Genomic DNA, 19,590 nt, shown 5'->3' with positions numbered 1-19,590 from the left:
TCAGAGAGGGATTTAAAGGAGATGCACTTCTGGCTTTGAAGATGGAAGAAGAGACCAGGAGGCAAGGAATGTAGGTAGCTTCTAGAAGCTGCAAGAGGAAAGTACATAGTTTCTTCCTAAGACCCTCCAGAAGGAACTCAGCCCTGCTCACACTTTGATCTTAGTTCAATGAAACCAATTTCAGACTTCTGACATCCAGAAGTATAAAATAGTAACTTTGTTTGTGTTAAGCCACTAAGTTTGTGGTGATTTATAACAGCAGCAACAGGAAACTAATATGAGCATCCTCTAAATGCCAGACACTGTGCCTCTGGCTGGAGTTACAACTGGAAACAGATTTGTGATAGAGCCCTGACTTCATAGACTTGTGATCATTGCACTGAATAGCAACCTACTGATTGCAGAGCTATCTTGTTATGGTCAAAGGGGATTGCTGCAGAGCAGAAGTTTGGGGCAGCTGGAGACTCTGTAAAGGACAGTCTCATGAGTGAGCTGAGGATGGCCTCGATGAGGAATGGTGTGGAGCCTTCTCTCCAGAGCAGTCATATCCTCTGAAACTGGAATGTGAGCCCCCTGTCTAAATGCAAAGTTTTTAAAAAGAAAAATGAAATAGTGAGATTAATGTTACAATATATTTGATGTAACCCCGTATTCCAAAGTGTTATCATTTCAGCATGCAATCAATACAGAACATTATTGAGATGTGTTAACTTTTGTTTTTGGTTTCCAGAACTCATTCTTTGAAATCTAGTGGGCTTTTTATACTCAACAGCACATCTCAACCTGGACTAGTCTCAAGCGCTCAAAAGATACATGTGGCTGTAGCTTCCGTATTTGATAGAATGATGTTAGAGAATGAGTGGGGTTTATTTGTGCGGACAGGTGGAGGTAGGGTTCGGTGTAGAAATGGGGTCAGGGAGAGGGAAGGGAAAGCAGGGTGGCCAGAGGAAGGCCCATATGCAGGTCCAAGGAGGAGGAACAGAGTGTGCCTGAGGCATGGAGCCAGGCGTGGAGGGAGGACAGGCAGGCAAGAGGAAAGATGAATGGTACAGAGCAGGAGCATTGAACCAAACGGGCCTGCAGAGCTGGGTGGGTCCCAAGGGCAACAGAAGCCACGGAAGGATTGTAAACTGTGGATCAACGTGGTCAGATTGGAGTTTTTCAAACATCTTTGAGGACAGATTATGAAATATTTAGATGTGATAAAAAAGGGTCTGCAGGGTTGTGAGTGTCAGCCCTGGGAGAAAAGGTAAATCCATCCTGACCCTCTCTCCCCATGCCAGCTCTTCGCTCTGGAGGTGAACAAGTAAACTGATAGGCATAAAATGTTCCGTGCAAAGCTCTAGGAAGCTCCATGCATTGCAACATGTCTTTTTATGTTACTTTTTCCAGAATCCAGCAGAGGCTGAGCTTATAGTACTCACCATCATCATCACCACTGTCAACATCAGTACTTCCTGAGCCTTTCTAATGAGCCACTCTGCAGAGCCCTCTGTTTATATGAACTCTTTTAAGCTTCTCAACAATCCTACCAAGCAGGGATTATTTTTATCTCCATTTTACAGATGAGATCACAGAGGCTCAGGGAAGTTAAATGACAGGCACAAAGCCACGGGGCCATGGAGTGGCCACAGTGGGACCTGATTGTAGGGCTCAGTGATTCTCCAAGGCCTGGAGGGAAGCTGGAGCTGGGTATGTGCTGGACGATGAGGAGCAAACAGACTGCCTGTCTCAGAGCAGTGCCAGAAGGGAGCTTTTCCAAGCCTGAGCCAGAGCAGCAGAGATCTGTGTTCTCTCTTCCCCTTTGGAACTGAATGTGTGATCTTTCTGGGTCGGCCCAGCTTTACTTCAGAGTCCCAGGGAGGATGCAGGACTCTGAAATCCAGGAGGTCATGACCTGTCCACATCCCTGTTCATTCCAGAGTCTGTGTCCACCTTTGGAGAGCCATCTTCTCTCCAAAAGAGTGCCCCTTCTGTTCGTATCAGCCTCACAAGGTCAGTGACTGACTCTACTCTGGTCTCAGCAGATTCACAACAATGGTCTCTTTCTCCCCCTTCCCTCCCCGCTCCCTTCCTCCCTCTTCCTTTTCTGTCAGGTCATCTTCTTAGTGCCCTGATACCAGTCTCCTCCTGAGAGGTGTGATAGATGAGGCCATTGCACAGATTAGAAACCCAGGCCCGAGAACACACAGGACTCCTTTCCACCCACACACCGAAGCTCTTCTCTGCGCTCTCATTACCACCAGAGCCTTTCCCAAAGCCTATGTAATTTGGCATGTGGATTTATCCTGCTGGCTTATTGGCACTTTAAAAGCCTTTTCTAATTGGTATCTGTGCTCAGTGAGATTCAGCTTCCATTATATGAAAAAAGACCCTCTTACTGATTCCTTGCCTTGCCTTTTTTGGAATACAGCAGCAGGTGTGTCTCTTGAATGAGGATTTTTTTTTTCCAAATGAGTTTGCATCCAATTAACTACAAATGTGTGTGTGTGTGTGTGTGTGTGTGTGTATGTGTGCACGTGTGTGCGTGTCTGTGTGTATAAAGACACACATATGCACACATTCAGATTATTTGAACACAAAATCCAATGTGCTGAAATTCTGCTTTTGATGTAAATGAATAAAATTTCTTCACAGAGCATTGTAAGGGGAATTCAGCTCACACTGTATTTAGAGATCAGCATCTTTCTCCATTTCCCCGATTCTTCCAAACATCTCTTCAACTGACTGCAAAGAATGGAGGTCAAAAGTATCTAAGAAATCCCTGGTCTACAGCATGTCCGCTCTTTATTTTAAACCATCTTAAATATATCCTTATCATACCCAATGCCCTCCAGTATTCTAAAGGCCTTTGTTGCATAAGCAATTTCTCCATTCCGTGGTGGCTTATCTGACAGTTTCCCATTTACTTTCTACTTATTATTGCACTTGACTTTGAATTTTAAAACCCCACTGTGGGTTTAAAGGATCTTGAAGGACGAAATCAAAAACCTAGATTAGCAATTACTATAAACCTGCTACAATGTACAATTTTTTTTTCTTTTCTATTTGGGCCAAAACGAAGACTGGAAGCTCAAGTGTAATCCAAATGCATCATAAAATGAAGCGGATATCCTGGAAAAGTGTCTTTATATTTCACAAAACTCTCAGCCTGACTTCACCATTTCATTCTCACTAGCCGAAGGTAGTCCTAGGATGATGCCTTTTTTATCTGAATTCTGGGGAAATACTTGAGCATTAAGCCTCATTTTAGGCTACATGAAAATTCATTTTCTTGCAGTCTTCCCTCTTGGCTCCTTGTCTGAATTTTAATCGAAAGCAACAGCACCAAGCTGTGCACCATACCACCCGAGTTTCTGCGCCCGCAGGAGCTCTCTGCTCCAGGTTGGGCTCTGAGGCTCTGAAGTGGCAGCCGCTGATGGAACACCCAAGCATCAGCTTTGATGATAGGGTGACCTGGATATGCTTGCCCTCGCTTTCCGGGAAATCCCTGCGATTCCTAAGTGCCCCTCACCGTGCCTCTCTCGTGTGTATTCTGAGTAGTCTGCTTAGTTCTGGCTCAACAAGGCTTCCCTTGATGGTTCATTCTGGCCACACACCAGAACAGTAGTAGCTAACACTGTGTAAAGTATGACACATGCCAATCACTGTCCTGGGCACTTGGTAAAAATCCGTTTATTCTTCACAACAAGCCTATCAAATAAATACTATTATTCTCCCAGGTTACAGGTGAGGACACTGAGGCCCCAAGTGGTGAGATCAACTTGTCTACTATCTTACAGCAGTTGATGGTGGAGTCAGTTTACAAATTCAGGCAATTCTAGCTCCAGGATCAGTGCCCTTAACCACTGTGCCACACTACTTGTGCCCCTAGATGCTGATTCTTCCAGGCTCTGTGCTAAGTATACACAGGTATATTTTCACATGGTCTTCTCAACAGATGTGTATACGTATTGCCTTTGCATTTTTATAAAGATGTATAGCCAAGTCATAAAGCTAGTTAGGTCAGGAAATTGATTTCCTCATTCAACAGACATGTATTGAGCATCTAATATGTCCTGTACTCAGTGCCATAGGTACAACAGTGAGAACAGACATTGTTTCTACTCTCGTGAAATGGAGGAGGCAGATAGTTATCATATTATTTGACAAATAAAGCCATAATTGCAAAGTTGGGGGAGAAGGCACAACACAAGAAGCCAGTGCAGAGGGTCTGACCTACCTGGGGTGGGAAGGCACGCTCTGGGGGCTTTTCTCAACATATCTATCCAGTGGGACCCTTCCAGAGGAAGCCAGGTGGCAATGGGGGTGTTGGGGCACAGACAGGAAAAACTATTCTCAACAAAGGAGCACTGTGTGCATAGGCCTGGCAGTGTAGGACACAAAGTGAGTTTGTGACACCAGAAGCAGGCCAGTGTAGCTAGAATGCCAAGAGCAACAGGCAGTTCACAGGAATGCCTCACCATCCCACTCACTATTGCATTGGCCATACTGTTCCCTCAAGGGGAAGGGTGTGGGAGTGCTTCACTATTCCGCTGACCATACTATTAGTAGCAGATTCTTAGCAGCAAATTTTGCTTTTCCTGTTTCATGAAATAGTTGGTAAAAGCATGTTTTCCAATCTCAGAAACATGGTGTGTGATGTAGACAGGCATAGTTTCAAATATCCCTGTGATTGGCCGTCACCAACATATTGCATCAGGGCTCCATTTGCCAAGGAGATCATGCAGGTGAAAACCCTTGTAAGCAGTGACATGCTTTCCACAAACCCATGTTATTATCCTTAATAACAGCTCGTTCTGGATGATGCATGCGCCTCTTACAGAAGTTAATATATGTAAAGTGTTCAAAATGGTGCCAGGCTCCCATAAACAACCATATATGTGTTAACTATTGTTTTTACTATTCTGCCCCCCTTCTTTTCCTTTCCACAGGCTTGGTCTGAGGAGGATCTGTGCATCATGAAAACTGTTTTATGTGTCCATGCCCCTCTTCTCTTACAGGCCAGAACAAAATCTGCTTCATCCCAGGCATGGTGGGACCTATATTAGAGATGACACTTATCCCTGAGGCTGAGCTCCGGAAAGCCACCATACCAATCTTCTTCGACATGATGCTGTGTGAATATCAAAGGAGTGGGGATTTCAAAAAGGTAAAAAATGAGGCTGAAAACCCATGCCATCCTCCCTAATCCCCAGCCCATTTCCCCATAATGATATCCTCGTTCCATCTGCCTGGGCTTCATTCAGGGGCTTGACAGTAGGCAAGGGACATTATTCATGTGCCCAGAATGAGCTGGCAGATTGCATTAGGTCACTATTTTATCATGCTTTGCTGCCCAAGGCCAAGATGAAAATGTGCTTTCTTGTTGGGTATCAGCTTGGTCCCTTTCTCAATAGTACAAGGACCATACTTCCCTACCTAAGAGTTCCCTCGAGGTGTGTCCAAAGAGCCTGCCCCTCCCATCTGCCTTCATCTCACGCTGGCCTCTGTCCAGCTCTTTCTCTTCTGGGACAACTTGGAGGCTCTATATTGTCTAGAAGGAGCTGAGCTTCCCAGGAGTCACACTCAGCCATGAGTGAAAATGACAGCGAATGGAGTCAAAGGCCTGTTGCTCAGGAGAGACTTGTGGATCTGCGGTGGCAGTAGGAGGCTTTCCCCAGCATGGAGGGAGTGGGCAACTTGTGTGCAATGCAAGTGTCATTGGCCAAATGTTTTCATTAAAAGTCCCATCAGACTTGAAGGATGAGGACCTCTCTCTGGGCCCAGTCACTGTAGAAGCTTCTGACAGTGGAATAAGCACCCATTTCCACAACAGGCTCCTGGCAGTGTTCTGTAGTTTCACCCGGCTCAGGAAGGTTGGTCTTCAAGTCTTGTCAGACTGCCTCTGTCGAGGTTCCCTCAAATCTTGCCCCGCTGTCCTCTCCGCCACACCTTCCCACCTGGTTTTGCCCCTTACAGGCTCTTTCTCCCCCTCCCCCAGCGTTTTTGCCTCTCACTCGAGACTATCTCCTGCCACCCAACAGTTCCCCTTAAGACAGGTACAGCAACAGATTCCAAACTGTGTTTCCTTAAAATCCTTACAGATCTCTCCCCTCTCTGGCTTACTGGTTCTCTAATCCTCACCCAGTAAAGTGCAAACCCTTATGCTTGCATCCAGGGCCTTCCTTGCTCTTCACTCAGCCCTTTCAGCCATTATGCCTACCTCGTTCCCCACCCCCCCAACCTGTTCCCCAGCTATTTCCTGCAGCTCACGTGAATTGGGTTACCTCCATCAATGTCCTCCTCCATGCATTTCTCCTTCTTTCTACGCTCTGCCATGTTCACAGTTCTGCCTGCCATCACCTAAACTCCTACTGATCCTTCAAAGTCCAGTGCAGTCCTGTGTCCTTTAAGAGACCTTTTCTCTCCATTCCTACATCATTTTATCTGTCTGAGGTATGATGATTATATACTGCCTTGTGTTATACTCATTTCTGAGCATTTTCTGCATCTTCCTCGACCTTATCTAATAAAGGTGATGATGATGATGATGACAAAAATGACTGCCATTAACTGGGTGCTTACTATGTATCAGGCACACCATCAGTACTTTCCATGCATTAGTTCCTGTGATCTTGTTTATTGCAACCCTATAGAGAGTTAGGTAGCATTATGATACCCATTTTACAGATGAAAATACCGAAGCTTAGAGAGGTGAAGTCACTTGCCTGAAGTCACACATCAACAAAGAGGTGGGGTAGAGGCTGCAACACACAAGTCGCTACAGTCCCCAAACCGTGCTGTGCCCACTGCATCATCCCGTCCCTGGTATTGTCACAGTAAATGTTGCCTGAGTGAAAGAATGAATGGCATCCTCTTCATTAGTGCTTTCTCAAGATATGTTCCATAGAGCACTAATCCAACCAGATGCTCTAGGGAAGAGGGTTTGGAAATTAAATACCTTTGGAATCCACTGCATATGGTAACCCCTCTTAGAGATCTCCAGTGCACATTAACATAGTCAAAGCACTGAGGCATTCCACGGTAAAAAGACTTGCCCAGTTTCTCAAACTTATTTGTGTAAGAAACATCAGTTGGATGTGCCATTCTGCCAATCACTTTGGAAAACATTGTTCTAAGGAGAAAAAGAGACTACAGGTGGTCCCCAACTTATAATGGTTCGATTTATGGTATTTGGACTTAACAATGGTGTGAAACTAATACACATTCAGTAGAAACCTTACTTTGAATTTTGAACTTTGGTCTTTTCCTGAGCTACTGGTAGGCAGTAGATTCTCTGCCGCGTGCTGGGCAGCAGCAGTGAGCCACAGCTCCCAGTCAGCCATGAGGGTAAACACGTGACCATGAGGGTAAACAACAGATTTACTTAGAACCATTCTATGCCCACATAACCATTCTATTTCTCATTTTCAGTAAAGTACTCAGTAAATTCCATGAGCTGACCAACATTTTATTATGAAATGGGTTTTGCATTAGATGATTTTGCCCAACTATAGGCTAATGTTAGTGTCCTGAACATGTTTAAGGTAGGCTGGGCTGCAGTGGGTTAGGGATATTAAATGCATTTTTGAATTAACTATATTTTCAACTTACAATGGGTTTATCAGACATAACCTCATTATAAGCTGAGAAAGATCTGTAGTTAGCTCTGATGATATCAGTGTGAGAGAGTACTCTTCTGCCCAGGGATTAATTAGCAGGAGCTTTCTAGTCCCAGAAAGTCTAGTGACCAGCTGTCCCCTCTTTCAGCAAAGAGCCTGAAAAGAAATCAGGTTGATGAGTTCAGATAAAGAAAGATACCATATCCAACCAGTTGGGATAAGGGGGAGTAGAAGGTGAAACACTGGATTGGGTATTGAAGGCAGTTTGCAATCTGCTGACTTTTAAGGGGGACGCCAACTATGTGAAGCTTGGAAACACGTAGAGGGCACACAATGTGACATGAAGGGCATCATACTTACCCTCAGATCAGTACACCCTCCAGAGGCGTGTGCACCAGCTGGCTCAGAAGATGTCCTAGGGGCAGGTGTGCAAAGGAAACACTCCAAGTACCTGATGGTATGCAATGTTTAAAAAACAAGCAAGCCCGTCATTTCTGGATTACAACCTGACAGTTGTATTTGGTGGCCTTCAGAGGCTTGCCTGAATGTGATTTTTTTTTCCTGAAAGGATTTCCTTATTGTGGCATCCCCATGACATCCACCCACCTGTTTTCTATGAATGGGGTTCATCCTTGGACTCCTCACTCGAAGCATGTGTTCATCGTAATAATGTTCCCCAATTGCTTCTCTTAATTTCTCCCTTATCAAAAGAGACAGCACAATCAACCTGACTAATGGGGCAGCTTCCCATGAAAAAACCAGCTGGTGTGATTGGTAGGAACTCAGCTGTGGGGTGAGCAGATCCAGGCATGACTCCTTGGTTCAGAGTAAGCAGCCATGAAGGTTTTCCCAGGAAAGGAGGATGCCAGTCCCCCAGGAGCCCCAAGCAGCCCTGATGGCCAAATCCAGAGCAAACCCCAGCACTGGGTCTGAAATCCAGGAGGTCTTACATGCAAACTAGCATTAGGGAATGATGCCAAAATTATCAGCTAAAAACTAGGTTTCTAGAAGGTGACAGGTAGGCTTTCCTTTCTAAAGTTTGAGTTTCTTAAAGGAAATAGCAGAACCCAAAGGAAAAGTTAGCAGGACCCCTGCCTCTGGCCAGGGACACAACATCTTGTGGTTTTCTTGCCACCCTGCTTTTGCTCAGGCTCTTCCTTTGATTTCTTCACCTGAAGAGATTCTACTCATCCTTCAGCTGAGGCCTCACATTTTGAGATGGCCCTTCCTGCTTCCGGAGGCAGTGGTTCATCTGGATGCAAAAGACAGATGGGCTCAAGCAGGATGTGCATGGGCTGGAACTGGGACAGGAGGGGGTTAAACACTGATGGGCTTAAGGGGGTGTGGGGGTGGGGAAAAGGAGGCTCTGGGGCAATCTCTTTCTCTGCTCTGAGTTTTTTTGCAACTTCATTGCCAGATTTCCCTGTCTTCTCTTGTAGCCCAAATTAGATAGCTGTTGCATTTGACTGATAACCTTTATCCCTCATAAGTACAGCACTTCACCCAAGACCATCTCAGGGGTTCCTATCCTGTGACTCAGACTGAATGTCCCATCCCTGGCATACTGTTACTCCTTGGTGGGGCAATGGACAGGACAGTTTTGGCAAAAGGAGCCTTGGCTTGCCACATCCATGCCCAGTCAGTGTGAAATGTGTCTTGACCTACCTAAGTGAGGCTCAGGCATATCACTTGACCCACACTGCATGACGATCTGCTCATAGATCTCTCTCTATCACAAGACCGTGAGATTTTCTGGGGCCAAGGCTAGTCTCTCATTCCTGAACTTGTCAAGTGCCTGTCATGAGTGTGGGTGAGAACCATGTCAATGTTCCCAGGATGAATGGACGCATTTAGACCTGCATCCTTCCACATTTCAGAGGAAAAGCCTTAGCACAGGGAGGAACATTCCAGTGAATATTTTCATCATTTAGGGTAATGAGGGTAGCTGATGATCGCTTGAGTAATCCCCAGAGGCTGAGTAGACCAGCTGTTTTCCTGGCCAATTTTTTGTGCAGGGAGGGGTTTTGGGGTGTCTGGGTGAAGATGGTGGCAAAGAGTCAGAGTCCTGGGGTCTAGAGACTGAGGAGAGTGATTGCCTATTTTACAGATTGTAGAAGACTGTGGCACAATCAGCCTGAGGGTCTGAGCCATAGTAGGCAAGATGTCCTAGAGAAAACTCCTCTCAGAGATGGAAGAGGTAACAGCATTTGATAGCACTTAGAACAGCACCTGGGACTCAGCATGAGCTCAATAATTGCTTGATAAATGAATTAATGGACAGAGATATCAGTTGAGCAGATCCCCTGAAACGGAGTCTTGGCTTAGAGTAAGGGGGTGCTTCAGATGGCTTAGAATATAATGAAGAAAAGAACAATTGATTCAATAAATATATACTGGGCACCTACTGTGTTCTGGCCAGTGTGCTTTGGAGTTAGATAGACTTGCTGCTTGTGGGCTGGATAAATTTGGTAAGTTATTTAACCTCTTTCAAGCCCAGCTTCTTCATCTGTAAAATGAATATCATAATACCATTATAGGTTCCCAAACCCAAGCTCCACAGGCAATGATCTGGAGCAGGCGGAGACAAGATAACTCAAAGAAAATTAGGAAGCTGCACTGACTCCCTAAAGCATCCCTTCTCACATGACACTACCTTCTCCTGCTTTCCCCCAAGTCTGCTTCCAGCCACCCCAGACAACCAACATTTCACTAACAAAGGAGGCCACGGGCTGACTTACTGGTGCCAGTTCTATCCCTATCACTCTGCCATCCTGGCCTTTCACACTATCTCTGCCCCTCCCATACGAAGTCAAAGTCAGAACCAGACATTTGAAGAAGAGCTCTTGTTCCCTAAATTTCACACTTCAACAGGATTCTAGGCAAACAAATAAGGAAAATAGCCAAGATATTCTAAAGTAGTAAGGAGAGGTCACAAAAGCAATTTGGGGAAGGCATGATGCAAACGTGAGGCCCGCATGAGTCATTCTGCTGGAGGAGGGAGGCCCACTCAGGAGGGCTGGGCTCTTAGAGTTCACTTCCTTTTTCCTGAGTAGGGCCTCTTAAGATTCCTGGTGGGCCTCTGTAGCATTGACTTCTGCGAAAGTAACCTGCAGATGCTCCTTAACAAATATCCCCCTTGCAGGGGTGGGGTGAGGAGTCAACAATGTGATGCAGCTGTGCAGCTGTGGAGAAAACGGAATTAATCTGGAGGAACCAGACCTTTGTTTTAAGCTCTGCACAGTGGCATGGCACAGTGTATGTGTGAGAGCATATGCTGGACCCTTGGGCCTGCTCTAGGTCAAGTCCATCCATGCTTTGAAACCCAAGACAAAGATTCCACTTTGCCTCAGTTTCCTCATTTAAAAAATAAAAATTAGGATATCTATCTCCCTTGGCTATCATAAAGACTAACAGATGGTGATACTGTTGACAATGGCAATGTTGACAGGGTCATGATAACAATTATTGAGCACTTACTATGTGCCAAGTACCACGCTAGCCTTTCCCGTGTATTTTCCCATTAACTTCTCCCAACACTACTCTAAGTAGCTGCTGTTTTATTTATTTATTTATTTATTTTTAAGTTTTTGAGAGAGAGAGAGAGAAGCATGTACATACCATTAGGGGAGGGGCAGAGGAAGAGAGAGAGAGAATTTTTTTCATTTTTCAAAGTGTATTTATTTTGAGAGAGAGAGAGAGCAGAAATGGGAAGGGACAGAGAGAGGGGGAGAGAGAGAGAGAATGCCAAGAACTCTCCATGCTGTCAGCGTGGAGCCCAATGCAGGGCTTGAACTCACAAACCATGAGATTATGACCTTAGCCGAAACCAAAAGTCGGGCGCTTAACCGACTGAGCCACCCAGGCACCCCGAGAAAGAGAGAATCTTAAGCAGGCTCCATGTTCAGAATGGAGCCTGGTGCAGGGCTTAATCCCATGACCCTAGGATCATGACCTGAGCCAAAATCAAGAGCTGAATGCTCAACCAACTGAACCACCAGGTGCCCCAGTAGGTGCTGTTTTAAATCTTCACGTAATAGATGAGAAAATTGAGCCTCAGGAAGCTTATTAACTTTCCCAAGATCACATAGTGGAGAGAAAAGTCAAAGCAAGACTCAAACTAAGTCTCTTGGATGCCAAAGGCTGTGGTCATAGCCGCTCCTGCACACAGTGCCTGCTTGGGAACAAAACGGGCTGGCGTCTGTCATGGGATGTGCTTGACTGAAACCTTCACTCTCCGACCTGGCCTGAAGGGCTCACGCGTGGCACAGCGTCATCCAGCTCTGCACAGCCCCTGGCACCCTGTAATTTCCTTCCCTGCAGGCTCTTTGTGACCTTGTGACAAGTGCTTATTTACCCCATGCACTTCTCTGCTCTAAAGGAAATTTCATCGCATCGGGAGGAATCATGCCAACACTTAACACTGAACAACTCAGACAAGGAAAAAAATGCTATTTTTCTCCCATAAAGCTGCTTTCCAGTAACATTCAGCAGTAATAACAATAACATTAGCAGTAATCATAAGCAGATGAGCAAACCCAATGCACATTTGAGTTTATGCTCTCCCCTGGTGCTTTATATATAAAGTCTCCTCCAGTCCTCCTAACTACCCCATGTGGTAGGGGCCACTATTATATTGATAGGGTCCACAGGCCAAATCTGTCCTGTTACCTGTTTTTGTAAATAAAGTTTTATTAGAATACAGCCATGCTAATTTGTCTATATATTATCTATGGTTGCTTTTGTGTTACAGCAGCAGAGCTGAGTAGTTGTAATAAAGACTGACTAACCCACAAAGACTAAAATATTTACAATCTGGCTCTTTACAGAAAATGTTTGCTGACCCTTGATGCCTGATATAAACTCTGAAGTGGGATTAGAAAGACCTGATAGCTTTCCGAAGATGGTGGAGGGAATGGAGCAGACATGTAAATCAGATGGTCTAACATCAGAGCCCATGCTTGCAGTCCTTTAGCTGTATTACTTCCTGCCCCAAGCTTGGCACAGTAGACATCTCTAATCATGATAGCCCCAACCCTTAAGTCTGGATGATATTTGATGCATACAAGATGCTTAATACAATGCATCATGTAAGGTACATGATTCATGTGTGGACTGGCAGTCCAGACCCTCATCAGATTGGCCCCCATCTGGGTCTTCATTCTAATTTTTTTTCTTTTCTTTCTTCTTGAACTCTGATCTTTCTTAACTGCTCTCCTCATTTTTCTCTACTTTCCCACCTCTACAACCTTTGCTCACTCCGTTCCTCCTACCCAGAATGCTCTTCCTTTTCATATTTATCACAATCCTACCCGTCTTCCAGGTTTTTTTGTATCTCCTTCCATAAATCTTCCCCGACTGAGGAAACTCACAGGAGATTTTTTCATCTCTGCTGTATCAGCACAAGCTTTTTGTCCTTTCCTTTGGCCCTCAGCACACAAAAGTGAGGGAACAATGGCACCACAGATGTGAGCTGAGGGAAAAGTGAATCCAGCCCCTGCCTTTCATCACTTAAAGATTCCAACCAACTAGACTGGGCTTGATCCTTTGTGCACTGGAAGGAGCCTGCCAAAAGGTCGCTGCCATTCACAGAGCATTACACATACTTCTTCATGTGTAATAATACCTGACACTTAGTGAAGTGGAACCAATCCGGGGCTGGCTGCTTTTTCATGCATTATCACCCTTAGACATGATCCTCCTTAAATATGACCTCCAGACTTCATGGAGAGATTTTAAGGTCTGAGAGTAGAGGCTGGGTAAGAAGCCAGGAGTACCCAAAGACTCCCTAGTCCTTGGTGACCTTTGCCAAGGGCCTTCTTCCCTTCTCCAGATGCCAGTTTCGTATTTAATGGTAAAACTGAGGAGAAGCAGACTGCGTGATTTGGATGGATTCATCACGGCATGTTATTGAAAGTACAAACTGTTTTACATTTTAGCCATGAAAAGGGACACAGTATGGCCCTTCAAAACATTGCATAAGCCATGAGCTGAACTGGGTGAGATGCTTCTTGAGAGTGAAAATGAGGAGATGGAACGCTTTCTGGCTTCATGTACCAAGATATGTTGGGACTATAGGTACATACTCATGTTCAGGTCACTTACCTAGTCTGATCTCTGACCACTACAGTTGCCACCAGTCTACTTTCTGAGGCATCAGCTCATGTACCTATGAGAGCTTCAAGTATGGATGGGCTCAGGGGCTCAGTCTTTCTCTGTCTCCCCTTTTCCACTCTCCTCTGTATTGGTGTCATTTCCAGGTGGGCTTTTCTATTATGGCCATCTCCAGCAGCCTCAGGCTTACAGCCTTCCATCTTCATGTTGAGCAGACAGACTCTTTGCTAAGAGTTTCAGCAAAGCCTTGGATCTGAGTCTCACTTACTCAGCCTGAGCCTTTATTAATCTTAGTGTCTAGATGATGAAAGATACTGATTAAGAGGTAGGCCTGGGTCACATGCCCACACCCGGAGCTAGGGAGGTATGGGTAGCTCATCTGTGTCCCCAGGACTAAGATTAGGGCCAGCGTGATCACCAAAGTATGGAGAAAGGAAGGCTAGGCAGACAGCTGTCTGTGACAACGTGCCGCTTCCTGAAGATACAGTGCTCTGTCACATACCTCCACGTCTTTGCACACGCTGTGTCCTCTGCTTGAAATGCCCTTTTCCTTCACGTGGTCACTCTCTCCCTCCCCTCCCTCCTTCTCTCTCCAGCACTTACCATCCACTTCTCTTCTCCCCGTACTCTGGGAACTCCTAAAAGCAGGCACAGCATCCCGTTCCATTTTGCACTCCCGGTTCTGGGCACAAACGCTGGGAAATGATAGGTGCTCCCTAAAGCTTTGGCTAAAATAACAAATTGACTAATTTCAACATTCAGCCTTCTAATGTTGTTATTATTGATTTTTCGTCTCCTACTGCTTTAGTTTGAAAATGAGATCATTCTCAAGCTGGACCATGAGGTGGAAGGAGGCCGAGGAGACGAGCAGTACATGCAGCTGCTTGAGTCAATGTAAGTTCAGCACCCGTGCACAGGGGGAGCCGGGAAGGTCAGCTGCAGGCTGGAGAGCTTGGGACTCCAGGCCTTCAGAGACTCCTCCCTCCCCTGGAGATCGATCTTCTGGCTCCTAGTATTGGAGAAACTCCATTTTTGAAAGAAACCTAAAATTTCTCTCTCTCTCTAGAGTGGCTGTTTCTTTGATATTGATGGAATGGAATGGATAAAAAGAAACTTTGCTGTGTTGTGAAGAGAAAAACAATCCACCAAAATGTTCACTTGTGTTATCTCTTTGCTGTGGAATAATTCTTGCTAGTTTTTCCTTCTTTCTCTTTTAATCTTACACAGATGTTGATCATGACCAAGATAAATAGGGTACACGCAGTGCACAGATGCTGAGCTAGATGCTGTCTGTGCACTGTCTCATTTAGCTGCATTTACTCTCTGACCCCTATTTCATAGAGCTGGCCCTGAGGCTCATGGAAGGGTCTTGTCTGAGGAAACTAGAGCAATCTAGTTGGGTAGACAAGCTGGGACCCAAACCAGCTCTGCCTGACTGCAGGGCATAGGTCTGCGTGAGGCAGTGGACAGTGGTCAGCACTGAACTTGGTCAGAACACGTCTTTTTGTTTTAAGATTTTATTGAGATATAATTTATATACCATACAGCTCACTGAAAGTGTACAATTTTATCGCCTTTTGTATATTTTCAGAGTTATGCAACCATAACCACCATCTATTTTAGAACAGTTTTGTTACCTCCCCAAAGAAACCCCATACTCTTTAGTCATCATCCCCTCTACTTTCAGCCCCTGTGGATTTGTCTATTCTGGACATTTCATGTAAATAGAATCAGTATATGGTACTTTGAAACTGGCTTCTTTCATGTATCATGTTTTCAAGGTTCATCCACACTGTAGCAGTCGTCAGCACCTCATTTCTTTTTGTTGCTGACTAATATTTCTCTGTTTAGATATACCCCATTTTGCTTATTCCTTTACCTATCTTTTTTTAAAAAAATTAATGTTTATTTATTTTTTTAGAGAGAGACAGAGTGTGAGCAGGCAAGGAGTAGAGGAAGAGGGAGACACAGAATCCAAAGCAGGCTCCAGGCTCTGATCTGTCAGCACAGAGCCTGACGCAGAGCTCAAACTCATGAACCACGAGATCATGACCAGAGCTGAAGTTGGACGCTTAACTTACTGAGCCACCTAGGCACCCCTATTCATTTACCAATTGATGGACATGTAGGCTGTTTCCACTTTTTCATGTTAGGAATGACTATGCTATGAGCATTCACATGCAAATTTTTATGTGGACACAATGCTTCCAATTTTCTTGGGTATATGCCTAGGAGTAGAGTTGCTGGGTCATTTGGTAACTCTACTTGGCTTTTTGAGGAACCATCAGACTGTTTTCCAAAGTACTTGACCACTCACATTCCTACCAGCTGTGTGTGAGGGTTCCAGTTTCTCCACATTCTCCCCAACTCTTGTTAATATCTGCCTTACTGACTAAAGCCATCCCAGTGGCTGTGAAACTGATATCATTGCCATCTTGATTTGCATTTCCTCAGTGGCTAATGATGTTGAGCATTTTTTCATGTGCATGTAGGCCAATTGTATATATTTGGAGAAAGACATTAGGTTTCAACCCTGATTCTACCACTTAGCATCTGTGTAACTTTGGACCAATCACACATCTTTGGCCTCGATATCTCTATCTATAAAATGGGGATAATAAGCCTGTAGCTATTTTGAAGACTGAATAACTATAAAGCATCTGGCACACAGCAGGTAAAAGCTTAATAAATATACTTTGTTCAGCCATCTGACTCCCAGTTTCCGTCTTCATGTCGGTGTCCCTTTCCTCCCGAAGGACTTCTCCCAAGGCTTAGCAATGTGGCTCAGACATTTCAAATTTCTTCCTAATTGTATATTCTCAGACTTGGATGATTCTCTGATAGAACTCTGATGTCAGATTCTTTTCCTAATCCTTTTTGAATATTTTATCTCCAACAACAAAAGCAAACTAAAGGCCTTGCTCTAACCCTCACAGTGACCCTCCCTGCCCTGCTCAGTAGGCAGGGCAGATTCCCAGGCAGCACCATCTCAGCAGGCCCTGTCCCCCTTCTGTCACTGCGCACAGCCCTCACTACACACAGGGAACACAAACGTAACTCAGAAGGAGAAACCCACTGTCTGCTCCTCGGGTGGGTGTCAAGACTGACTGTCCAGGGGAAAAAGTGACATTTTGCCTGAGTCAATGTTTATTTTAAAGTTCTAAAAAGGAAAATCTAAATATTGACCATAAGGGAAACCATTTACAGTGCTGGCAATTTCCATTTTTATAAGCGGATGGGGCTCTGCGGCAGTCTTCAGATGATCAGCAGGATTTTCAAATCCTTCCTGAGTGATTATTTATAAAAGGAATCCTTAGAGGTCGAGGAAATTAAAAGCAGCTCATTATTTTTGCTTCTAGGATAGAGGTGTGAATGATTTCTGCAAAACTCATCAAGCCCAACCAGAGGAGTCAAGGTCCAATTAAAATGTCCAGGGGCCAGGTCCCTTCTTCTGCCTTTGAGCTTTCTGAGCCTCAGTTTCCTTATCTGCAAACTGAGGATAAAATACTATCCAGCTGTTACAGTTTTTGTTGAGACTAAGCAAGAAAAGTCATGTAAAGTACTTAGCAGTTTCTGATAACTAGTAAGTAGTCTGGAAATGTTAGCTATTATTGTTGCTCTCTAGGTAGACACTGATGTGGTTATTTGAAGCCATGAACATACCCGTCATTTCTCCTCCAGTCTAGTCATCTACAGTTCCTCTAGCCCTTCCTTCAGCCCTTCATTCAGGGCCTCTACTGCTATGGAGGACCTTCTCTGGGCAGACACAGTCCTGTGGTACATGGCTTAGCAATATGATGGTGCCTTTGTGAATAGAGCAGGGTTTCCCTTCCTATGGCAGCAATAGACCTGCATTAGGGCACACACTTAGAGCATGACGTGGGGCTCAATTTCGGCCCTCATGGGCTCTTGTGCAGTGTACAAGCTATACAACCTTACACAACATCCCACCCCTCCCTACCCTCAGAACTGTCCCCAAAGCCCACTCCCAGTTGTCCACCTCTTTTTTTTTAATTGATTAATTAATTTTTTTTTTTTGAGAGTGAGAGAGAGTGCACACAAGCATAAGAGGGGCAACTGTGAGATCCAGACCTGAGCCGAAATCAAGAGTTGGATGCTTAACCGACTGAGCCACCCAGGTGCCCCTGTCCATATCTCTTAATGTGAAGGTCCCCACATTGAAAGGAGTAATGAGACACTCTATTTTGCTGTATTCCATCTGCCTGAGAATTTTTCTAGAAGTGGTAAGGGAGCTGGAAAGGTGAAAGGGACAGAGAATGTGTGTTCTGGGGCCAAGATCCCACCCAAACCAGTTCAGTGCCTGAAAGAGGACCTGTCATAAGAGGTACTCCATACATCAGTTTTAAAGGATGAGTGAAAACCCAGTTCCATCAGCACTGACACAGAGTGTGGGCCTGGGTTCTTCCCTCTGAAGGCCTCCCATGCTGAATGCAAATCAACTCTAGGGCAGTGTGAGTTCCCTCCAGTACCCCCCCCCCCCACCGCCAACCCCCACCCAGGCAGAAGTATAGACAGGGAGTGGCTGGCAAGTGCTCCGCCCCCTCTCCTTCTGAGTGAGGAATTATCTGCATCACCTGGAGATTCCCATGACTCTTTTTCATTGTATCTGTCCTCCATTGTGGATTCAAAGGAGAGAAACAGCTGGGGGACTTTGGCAAGACCCTTATTAGAACCCAGCCCTGGGGGTTTCATGTCTCCTCTATCAGTTGACAGTGTTAATAATGCCCAATTCCAGGAAATTTTGTAAGCATTAAATAAGATAACCAATAAAATGGGTTTGCACAGCATCTGGAACACAGGAAATAATAAATGGGAGTATCATATACTATGGTTAGTCTTTATTTTTGTATCTGCTTCCTGTGCTATACTGTGATTTCCTGGAAGTCAGTGTCTTAATAATTTCTGAATCCCTGGTTCCTAGAAAAATATCTGTTGAGTAGATGGATGGTGGATGGTGGTAGGTGGTGATGAATGGTGAATGGATGGGTGAGTTCCAAACAGTCTGCCAATCCATCTCACCAATCCTAGACCATATGAGCAGATTTATTATCTTACACCTAAAGAATAGAGAAACTAAGAAAGTATTCTTCAAAACCCATGCTTTGCAAAGGACCAATAGCACTAGCACTATCCGAGAGCTTTTAGAAATGCAGAATCTCAGGCCCTAGCCCAGATCTATTGAACCAGAATCTATTAACAGAATCTCTTAATCAGAATCTGTTAATCCCCAGGCGATTCCCATGCACATTGAACTTTGCAAAGCACTGGACTAAACTAGTTGTTCTTAATGTTGGCTGCATATTGGAATTACCTAGAGAATTCTAAAGATAAAATACTGCTACTTGGCTCCCACTCCCAAAGATACAAAGCCATTGATTTTAGGGTGGTCACTGAGCTTTAGAAAACGTTCCCCTGGAGATTCTAACATGTCGCAGGGACTGAGAACCACTGGTCTGGGCTGCCCTCAGGCTGTGAGATACCTTCTGGGTCTGAGCTGCCTGAGAGGCTGTGAGGAATCACACCCAAACACTGGACAAAGCGTTGTCGCATTGTTATTAGCTTGGGAAACGGGGCTGGAAGTGACGGTCCCAGAAGGAGTCAGGCACAGCTGTGACTGAGCCAGACAGGCCTAAATCACAGGGCAATTTGCGTCTCTCACTGAGAGCCAGGGAACAGGTGCTTCTCCCACGGAGAAGATGGATTTGTCTGATCACACCACAGTTTGAGGTGTCACCTCCTTGCAGCCTGGTTTGGCTTCTGGGAAGAAATGACCCTCTGAAGTCCTTGCCTTTCTCACCTTTCCCTACTTGGAACTCTTGGGACCTAAGCTGCCACAGGGATATTAGCCAGAAAC

The 19,590-nt window shown here is 45.1% G+C and overlaps 1 protein-coding gene across 2 annotated transcripts in view; it reads left to right on the top strand.

Annotated features, from left to right (window-relative positions):
- The window catches only part of DOCK2 (dedicator of cytokinesis 2), a 422,335-nt gene that overhangs the window by 358,268 nt on the left and 44,477 nt on the right, over positions 1-19,590 (top strand). For both annotated transcript variants that reach the window (XM_047853312.1, XM_047853320.1), the window contains exons 33-34: positions 5,004-5,152; positions 14,524-14,609. In XM_047853312.1, the coding sequence (XP_047709268.1) occupies positions 5,004-5,152; positions 14,524-14,609 (235 nt within the window). The remainder of the gene's footprint in view (positions 1-5,003; positions 5,153-14,523; positions 14,610-19,590) is intronic.

Source organism: Prionailurus viverrinus, chromosome A1, assembly GCF_022837055.1.
Source record: "Prionailurus viverrinus isolate Anna chromosome A1, UM_Priviv_1.0, whole genome shotgun sequence".
NCBI classification, from domain to species: Eukaryota; Metazoa; Chordata; class Mammalia; order Carnivora; family Felidae; genus Prionailurus; species Prionailurus viverrinus.
Note: the sequence above shows the minus strand (reverse complement) of the source record. Positions and strands in the feature narration are given on the sequence as shown.